Here is a 9,804-nt window from a genome sequence, read left to right as displayed (position 1 = left end):
AAATGATAGAGAGGAGTTTGCCGTCATAGACAAAAAGGCAAAATCAGGTATTATCTTAAATCTCTCAAATGAGGTTTTACGCGAAGTTTCTGTAGAAACCTCAACCAAGGCATGTGAAAAAAATTGAAAACCTTGTATATGAAGAGAACGATGGAAAATAGACTTTACCTGAAGCAGAAGCTTTATACAATTTGTATGGGTGAAGGTACCTCTATTCTCTCTCATCTTGACATCTTCGATTCCATTCTTATGGATTTGAGTAATTAAATACTGAAATTAAAGATGATGATCAAGCCGTATTACTGTTTGGTTCTCTACCCCCATCTTTTAAGTATATAAGAGATACTATGCTTTATGCAAAAGATAATATCTCTTATAAGAATATTAAATCTATCTTAAAATCAAAAGAACATATAGATAGTCATATTACTGGGGAAACTAGTGGAACTCAAGCGGAAGTTGGCTTGTTCGTTAGGGGTAAATCCGACTCAACATCCAGATACAATATTAGAGTGTCGCTATTGTCATAAGAAATGTCACATTATCTCCAAATGCTATAAGTTAAAAAATAAAGAAAAGCATAAGGAAAGAAAAATGAGCACAAAGATACTGACACCGCCGAAGCTAGTTTAGCAACTGATGAGATTGAAGGAACTATATTTTTAGCAACTGAAACTAGTTTTAAATCTGACAATGACTGGATTTTAGATTCCGGTTGTTCGTATCACATGTGTCTCCATAGGGACTTGTTTTCTACATATGATTCGGTTGAAGGTGGAATTGTCCAATTGGGTAACAATGCTACTTGTAACATAATTGGCAAAGGTACGACTCATATCAAAATGCACAATGGTGTGGTGAGAACTCTCACCGATGTTAGATATGTTCCTGAATTAAAGAAAAATCTCATCTCTTTGGGCACTTTAGAATCTCTTGGGTGCAAATTCACTAGTGAAGGTGGAGTTCTGAAATTTTTTCAAGGTGCTCTTGTGATCATGAAAGCACACAGATCTAGTTCATCGTATTCTTTATTGGGATATACTGTTATAGGCACTACTACAGTTTTGGTATTAGACGATGTGTCTGATTTTTATGGCATTAAATTTTTTACATAAGCCCATCATGGCCTTTTTGGAGGTGGAGTAAAATAACTATTTCATCCAATTTAGATCAAGGTGGAGATTTGTAAGATATGACCTAAATTTGTTCATGGCTAATCTTGGAGCCAAAGTATTCAATCTTGGAGCCAAAGAATAAAAGTATTTTCTTTTATTCTTTTTTCTTTACTTGGGGACCAAGAACTTTGCCCTATAAATATAGGCCATCTTACTTAATTTGAATCATCTCATATTTTGATTAGAAACTCATTTTGAGTATTCTTGTAATAGAGAGTTTTATTATATTCCATAGAGTTAGTGTTGAGAAACACTTTGAGTGAACCTCTTCTTTGTGAGTGATTGTAGCGAGGTTATCTTGGGATATATTTTGGGATAATTAGAGTTTCATCTCTAATTTTGTACTCTCTTTTGTATGCCGGTTGTTACAGTGAAATTGCTCCTCTCCGCTGGTGGACGTAGGTCACCTTGACCGAACCACATTAAATTTTGTGCCTCTTTTATATGCTTTAATTTATCGTTATTATCAACTTGCATTGTCTTTGTTATTGTCATTATAATATTGTTTGGCTAAATTCCGCACTACACGGATTCCTGATCCTAACAATATATATATATATATGAAAAAAGCTTGTTCCATTATTCTTAGTTACAATTGCTAGGTAACTCCTGAAATGAAAATCTACAGTGCTCATTTGCACTGCATTACAGCCTGTTAATAAGAATTTAATTTTTGGCCACCGAAAGTAAAGATCCTTTAACAGCAACTTCTATTTGAAGAATAGAATAAATACCAATAACAATAGAATCAACTAAAGTACAAAACTTTATATATTAACCATCTCCTTTACATATTTATATTCCCTTTTTTCCCATTATCCTTTCCTTTAATGAAAAGTTTATCCATCTATTATGCAAAGGGATCATTCACACTCTTAGGGCACGTTTGGTCCGGTTGATACAGGATAAGTAATTTTGGAATTAAATTTTATATGAGTTTATCTCATATTTGGTTGAGATAAAATTACAGTATAACTGATTCCGAAATTAATTGTCCGAGATTATAGTATTATTTTTATCATATGGGAGGATAGGATAACAATCTCGGAATAATTAATTATGGAATAACATATTTTCCAACCAAATGACCCCTTAGTCATTAGCAAATTGTCTTGTATTTATTCTTAATTTTACAACAGAGCTCCATGATAAATTGATGGGTTCCATGTGTCAAATACTTTAATAAATCTTTTAAATTTACCCCTTTATTTCTTACTATAATAAAAGTATCATCCGTTATACTTAAGGTTGAAGCTCTATTAGAAAAAGGACAAATAAGACAATTTGCTAATAGCTAAGGTATGAATGCCCCCACAGGAGGTAAAAAGCAAAATGTTTGGTATAGTTTAGGGATACTTTTTAGCAATCTTTATTCAAGGATACACTATTTACTTTTTCCTATATTATACATTAATTATACACGGTTTTACACATATTATATATATATATATATATATATAGGGCTTTACAGAGAATAACATGAATGGTGAAAATGTTCAAACAGCTTTTATAAGAGAAGAAAAAGAAAAAGCATGTAACCAAGATTAAAGGGCAGTCTGGTGCACTAAGCTCCCGCTATGCGCGGGGTCCGGGGAAGGGCCAGATCGCAAGAGTCTATTGTACGCAACTTTACTCTGCATTCTGCAATAGGTTATTTCCACGGCTTGAACCTGTAACCTCCAGTTGTCATGGTAATAACTTTACCAATTACACTACGGCTTGAACGAGTATTTAGGTTAATTCTTTCTACTGTACTCACTCTTCCTTATATTGCTCAAAGTTCTTTCTGCAGCAAAGAAAGAAACAACAATCCCAAAAATGAGCTGCTTTAAGCCAAAAAGATCCAAAAGTTTCCCCATAGCCAAAACCCCATCACATAAAGAAACCCCAGAAACCAAAAATATCAGACATGAAGTTCTTTTAAGTATTCCAGGATGCAAAGTTCATTTAATGGATGAAGGAGAAACTTTAGAACTTTCAAATGGTTTCTTCACAATATTTTCTATATCAGAAGAAGATGTTTGTGTGGCTACTATTGTAAAAGTTGGTGATGAACTTCAATGGCCATTAACTAAAGATGAACCTGTAGTGAAACTTGATGCTTTGCATTATTTGTTTACTTTGCCTGTTAAAGAGGGTCATCCTTTGAGTTATGGCGTGACATTTTCAGAAAATGGTAGTGGAAATCTTGGATTTTTGGATACATTTCTTAAGGAAAATTCATTGTTTACTAGTTCAATATCATCAAATAAGAGAAATGATATTGAATGGAAAGACTTTGCTCCTAGAATTGAAGATTATAACAATGTTTTGGCTAAGGCAATTGCTGGAGGTACAGGTCAAATTGTTAAAGGAATCTTCAAATGTAGCAATGCTTATACTAATCAGGTTTGCTTGTTGTTACCTTATTATGATGTGAAACTGTGGCTAATGGAATTATTGAATTTCCTTTCTTCTCTTTTGTTTGTTAAAACATGTCTCCACGGTCGAGACAGTGGCGGAGCCAGAATTTTTGTAAAAGATGTTTAAAATTAAATTTGTTTATAAAAAGTAATTTTTGACCAATATACATAATATAATCTTCTATATAATTAGTATAATTTTCTGATCAAGGGTGTTCAGTTACTCTACGTGGCTATACCACTGGTCAAGGAAATGAGATGTTGCATGTCTATAGTGATGTTGGACAGTTCTAATCTTATGAGTTAACTTTTAAATTATCTCGATACCTTTTTTTCTTATTAGAGTTGGACTAATCGTTCCTACTTTTTTCTAATTATATTATTCGCGTTCCAGATGTCCAAACCTAAGCATGCTGAAAGTAGTAGAATTTTCCACCTTAAATTGAGGGAATGGACTGTTATTTTCTTAGGGTAAATTTCATTAATGGTCATTCAAGTTAAGCTTTTATAAAAGTTACATATTTTTTCTTTTTGGTAACAGAAAATTAACAAAAATATAAAAGTGAAGGAAAAATGCTAATTTTTGGCTGGAAAACTGATGTGGCTATCCTAATCCTAACGTTAAGATTGAGTTAGACCCAAGATCCATTTCCGTTATGTTGTTAAATGTTTACTTGGAAATTGTTCAATTTGATTAGAAAATTAGGGATTTTATGTATAAGGTGAATTCTGAGCGTATAGGATTAGTAGATTAACATCTTAAGCTGATTTTGAGCAAAAACTTACTCCCTCCGGTCCACAATAAGTGATCAATTTATTTTTTTATTTTGGTCCAAAATAAGTATCCATTTATATAACCAAGAAACAATTCAATTTGTTTATCCAAAATTACCCTCATGTACTTATACCTAAAAAGTTTTTTACTCCTCACATTAACTATGCTGCAACATTTAAGTAACGGTAATTTAGTCATATTAACTACTTTTATCTAGAATTTAGTATTTGTATTCCCAAAGCAAATTAATCACTTATTATGGACCGGAGGGATAAATAATTAGAAAGGGAAATGCAGGTGCAAAAGGGAGGGGAAAACATCTTAATTCCAGCTGTAGAGAACTCTGCTACAAAAAGGAAAGGCAATGCTACAAAGAAGAATGCAGTCAACGAAAGCCTAAAACGGTATGAAACAGCTATTTATTCCTTTCTCATTAGTCAAAAAGCTAAAGAAAAACACACAGCATGTCTACCACTAAAGAAAAATATTCGTATACCATACGAAATATCTTTAACATTATCATTCGTCTTAAGCGGCGAAACTAGAAATTTCTTTAAAGATGTTCAAATTTAAAAGAAATGAAATTTTTTTTAACAAAAGGTGTTTAATATGTGTTATATACTTTGAAAACGTAATATTTTATTTATGTAAACAGTGTAATTTTTCGACAAATGGTAGTCAGTTGACCACCCTTATCAATATGTGGCTTCGTCACTGTTCGTCGTACATGACCTATTAACTAGCTATCTGATAGGATTTTTGTCTGATATAGCTAGTGGTGGTGTGTCTTATTATTTTTCAGTACATGATCTATTTACTAGCTATCAGTTTTGCTTTGTATCTTTCTTCTGGATTTCATGTTGTTCCTGTTTTTTTTTTTTATGATTTTTGTGGTGATACTAATATTGTCTAATTTAATTTTTATTTTTTTGTTCTCTTGAACCGAGGGATTTTCCGAAAATAGCCTCTCTATCCCTTTAGGGTAGGGGTATTGTCCCTATACATTACCCTCCCCAGACCCTACTTAGTAAAATTTCACTTGATTGTTGTTGTGGTTGTATTCGTCGCAATTAGGGTCATCCATATTCTTACCGTTATCAAATCGCCTTGCATTTGCCATTGGCTCTATTGAAACTTTAACCTGAAGTATAACATAGAGTAATTTTTAAACCATATACAAAAGTAGATGAATAAATTAGACATTTTTCTGCATCACTTTGTCACGTGGAATTTACTGAATTCACACTTAGAGCTCTATTAATTAAAGTCAAGGATAAATACGAAACAACTTGTAATTTGGCAAGGTTGTGAATAGCTTAAAAGTATCCTATAAAGCCAACTAAGGGTCCGTTTGGCCATAATTTTTTTTTTACTTTTTTGGAAAATTTTTACTTTTTTCCGGATCAGTATTTGGCCATAAAAATTTTAAATTTCACTTGAAGTTGAATTTCGATTTTTTTTGGAATTTAAAAAACTCAAAAAGTGATTTTTCTCTTCACATCACTCACAAATATTCAAAAATAGCTCCAAATTGTATTCATGTCTAAACACACCTCTCATTTTCAAATACCATTTTCAATTTTAAAAAAAAAAATCATTTTTTTCCGGAATTTTATAATTTTTATGTCCAAACACCGCCTAAGATATTTTGGATAGTAAAACCCTCAGGGGTTGGCATGGTGGCAATTGACTTGAGCCTTGGGGTTTGCTCCCTTTCAAGATGTCAAGTTCGAAACCCACTGGGTGCAAACAATTTCTGAGGGTGGGTAAATCCTGAATTAACCGTGGTGCACTTGCGGGAAACTCCTTGCCGAGGGCCTGTGCACCCCCGGAATTAGCCGGGGCTCGAAGAGACTCAGACATCCGGTGCAAATAAAAAAAAAAGAAGATATTTTGGATAGTAAAATAGTAAATATGGAACATTCCCCAAAAGATAGAAAAATGTTTGTTTTTTTTTTTCTTGTTTCTAAAATGTCCAAAAAAGCTTGAACTAAAACCTATCATTCAATATATTGTAGTGTGAGGAAGCTGTCAAAAATGACAGAAAAGATGAGCAAATCTATGCTAAATGGGGTTGGAATTGCAACTGGTTCAGTTATGGGGCCAATGGTCAGGTCTCAAGCCGGCAAGAAATTCTTAGCCATGGTTCCTGGAGAAGTTCTCTTAGCTTCACTTGATGCTATCAGTAAGTGGCCAGCAATTTTATTTTCGCTTTATTTTTGTTGTTTTATCTTTCTTTTTTCAAATATGTTTAGAATCATTTTCTTGTTAAAACTGTAGACAAGATTTTAGATGCTGCTGAAGCTGCTGAAAAACAAACATTATCTGCAACTTCTGGTGCTGTGACTAGGATGGTAACTAATAGGTACTCCCTTTGTTCATATGATCGTCTTTTGACTCGGCATGAAATTTAAGAAAAAAAAAGATGTTTGGAACTTGCAGTTTTGAACATGAGGACAGTCCGGTGCACAAAGCATCTCGTGTTCACGCAGAGTCCGTGAAGAGCCGCACCCTAAGGGGCGTGGTGTAGACAACCTATCCTAATGCAAACATTAGTTGCTGCTTCCACGACTCAAACCCGTGATCTATATGTCACACTGCGGTCTTGAATATGTTATGATAATTTTTACGGCTTTAAAAGTATGTCATTAAGAGTAAGATGACAAGATTAAGTTAAATTATTTTTAAATATAAAATATAATTATTTTAAAAACTAATAAGATATGAGTGTTACATAATGTGGAACAGACAGAGTAAGCTATTAAGATTAAAGTAGGGATGGAACTACGTGGTCTAAAGGGTTCCTTTGAATCCCCTTCATCGGGAAAAATTCTGTAAATAGGGTAACAACAATCTTTCTTGCATATACAACAATTCTGTTGCCATATGACAAGAAGGTCACGGGTTCGAGTCGTGGAATAATCTCTTGCTGAAATGTAGTGTAAGGCTGCGCACAACAAAACCCTTGTGATATGGCCCTTCTCCGACCCGCATATAACGGGAGTTTAGTGAACCGGACTGCCGTTTTATACGTATATACACATACAGACATTGTTGAATCCCCTTGACATTCTTTTTGAATCCCTTGGACACAAGTAAAGCTTCTAATATAAGGGATTAAGGGCACAATGTGGTTCAAAAATTACTTTGGGTCGCAAGTTTATATGTATTATATTCTCACCTTTTTAATAGTTTTGCTAGCATTCCCTTAAGATCACCATTAATGTAACCACAAATGATCACGCTATTTTTATTTTGTTCTCGCAGAAGCGAAACCAAGATTTGAAGTTAAGGGGTTCAGTATTCTAGTCTTTTTGAGTTATTGGATTCTAAACTAATAATATTTTACATATTAAATGAATTTTTTAAGACAAATACAAAGTTAACTTGGTCTCTGGTTCTGCTCCTGTGTTCTCGCATGAATTCACAGTGATGATTTATGATGTCTAATTTTTAGCTTTGAATGTGGAATAGGTTTGGAGAGAATGCAGGGGAAGCAACAGAAGATGCATTAGCAACAGCAGGGCACTGTGCAGGAACTGCTTGGAATGTATTCAAAATAAGGAAGTCCCTTAATCCTGCTTCTTCTGTCTCCTCTGGAGCACTAAATGCAGCAAAAACAAGGAAATAATACTAAGATTTTAAGGAAAAAAAGAAAGTTGTTGTAAGACATGTCTGAATGAAGATGACATTGTTTCTCAAGTTGATTGAAACATCTTCTGACATTGTCGGACTAGTCAGCCTAAAGATATTTTCAACAAGGCTTAATATTGTTCACTTGGTAAGAAATGGCAAAATTTTTCGTGAAAGAGCTCACACCATTGCGATTATTTCTACATCATCTATGTAACTTTTTTTTTAATCAACTTCTAATGCAGAAATTTATTGACACACTCAACTAACGTAAAACATTAGATTGTTAGCAATAATTTACGAAATTTTAAATCATGGTCTAATGTTTCTCATAAAAATTTTAAGTTATTCAAAAAATAATATTTGATGTGGTCTATAAAAGGTTCATAAGTTGCAAGATAAATAAAATGAGGGTCATTTACTAAACAGCTATCCCGAGAAAGGACAACCGGCAAAAATTTGTATGAATTTGGACTCAAGGGCCCAACAAAAAGTTTGAACACCCAAAGTTTTGGGAAAGTTACATATTTTGGCTGCTCAGCCAAAAATATTTATAGCTGATAGCCAATATACATATAGTATATACTAATAATACAAATATTATATATTTATCGGTTATTTTTTTTGGACGAACGACTATTTAAGTTAAGAGATCTTTACATAATAGCTAGCCATATTTATTGTTTACTTTTTCTAGCTATATACATTGATTATACACAATATAATATACATATTATGCATATAATATACCTACACTAGCTATTTTTAGTTTAAGCGAAGGTTAAGAAAGAATTACAAGAAAATACACGTGACTTCACACCATAACAAAAAATGGCCCATGTTTTTAAGTTTTACCCGACTTAGCCCACATTGTACATATTTTTAAAGCACTAGCAAATTCAAAATATGTATTCTTACAACCATCGCTTCTAAAAGCTATGGAGTTAAATATGTGTTCTCATTGTCATTGCTTTTAGTCTCTGTTCTTCTTACATCTTCTACATATTCTTCAAGAGGCCATGTATTTTTTGCTTCTCCTCTTGTGTCACCTACTTGCAATGTAAGAAAATTGAAGAGTAGAAGTCCACCATTGAAGACCATTCAAAGCTTTGCTTTCGAAAATGGTTTTTTTTTTGTTTGTATTTTTTAGTTGTTTGGATTGGGTGTTGTTCCAATTGATTGAAAATATCAAAAGGAGTTCAAAATTTAAATTTGAAGTGATTTGGAGTAGATTTGAGCTAAATTTCATAAAAGACGCAAGGAAGAATACGAAGTCGGTTTTTTTGTATAATTATGTATAATAGTGTATATAAGTATCGGAACACATCTTATACATTATTATACACCTTTACACAAGCGTCTGTAGACGAACTTCTTCCACGATTTTCAGTTGCAATTCTTGTTCAAAACTAGTTCAAATCTCCATTAAATAACTTCAAATTTTATATACAACCTCTTAATATTATTTCTAACAAGTCTAAATAACACCCACTCTAAATTTCTCACAAAATCAAATTCAAAATTTAAACCCACATATTTAAGCTTGTTAAAAATCTAATTTTTACCACCCAAATGAATTTGGTTTGTTGAACTAATATTTGAGTCACAGTTATTGATTTGAAAATTAATTTAAAAGCTTAAGGAATCTTTTTTTAAAATTAAATAATAATTTTGAGAACCTATTAGAGTTGGATGTTGAATCTTGGCCTATTATTTTTTGGCTAGTTGGTTGTAAATTGAAATATGAGCTATAAAATTAAAAAATAGGGAGCCCAGTTGTTCTAATGTGAAATTTTTTCGGAGGTTAATTCTTGAGAAA

General features: G+C 32.7%; 1 protein-coding gene across 2 annotated transcripts; it reads left to right on the top strand.

Annotated features, from left to right (window-relative positions):
* The first annotated feature begins 2,640 nt into the window (after nt 1-2,640).
* Nucleotides 2,641-8,161, top strand: LOC107789845 (senescence/dehydration-associated protein At4g35985, chloroplastic). Of its 2 annotated transcripts, XM_016611712.2 has the most exons (5): nt 2,641-3,563; nt 4,650-4,756; nt 6,371-6,537; nt 6,633-6,717; nt 7,827-8,161. In XM_016611712.2, the coding sequence occupies exons 1-5, from the start codon at nt 2,994-2,996 to the stop codon at nt 7,981-7,983; spliced, it is 1,086 nt and encodes a 361-aa protein (XP_016467198.1). In that variant the 5' UTR covers nt 2,641-2,993; the 3' UTR covers nt 7,984-8,161. The 2 variants fall into 2 exon arrangements, with proteins under 2 accessions (XP_016467198.1, XP_016467199.1); XM_016611713.2 differs by lacking the exon at nt 6,633-6,717.
* The last annotated feature ends 1,643 nt before the right edge of the window (nt 8,162-9,804 follow it).

This window comes from Nicotiana tabacum, chromosome 8 (genome assembly GCF_000715075.1).
Source record: "Nicotiana tabacum cultivar K326 chromosome 8, ASM71507v2, whole genome shotgun sequence".
Taxonomy (NCBI): domain Eukaryota; kingdom Viridiplantae; phylum Streptophyta; class Magnoliopsida; order Solanales; family Solanaceae; genus Nicotiana; species Nicotiana tabacum.
This window is presented reverse-complemented; position numbering and strand designations above follow the sequence as displayed.

Excerpts from the sequence above, each read along its gene's own strand:
- LOC107789845 (XM_016611712.2), top strand. The coding sequence starts at position 2,994 with ATGAGCTGCTTTAAGCCAAAAAGATCCAAAAGTTTCCCCATAGCCAAA. Across the intron at positions 4,757-6,370 it reads GTCAACGAAAGCCTAAAACG|TGTGAGGAAGCTGTCAAAAA; the intron begins GTATGAAACAGC and ends AATATATTGTAG. Across the intron at positions 6,538-6,632 it reads AGCTTCACTTGATGCTATCA|ACAAGATTTTAGATGCTGCT; the intron begins GTAAGTGGCCAG and ends TTAAAACTGTAG.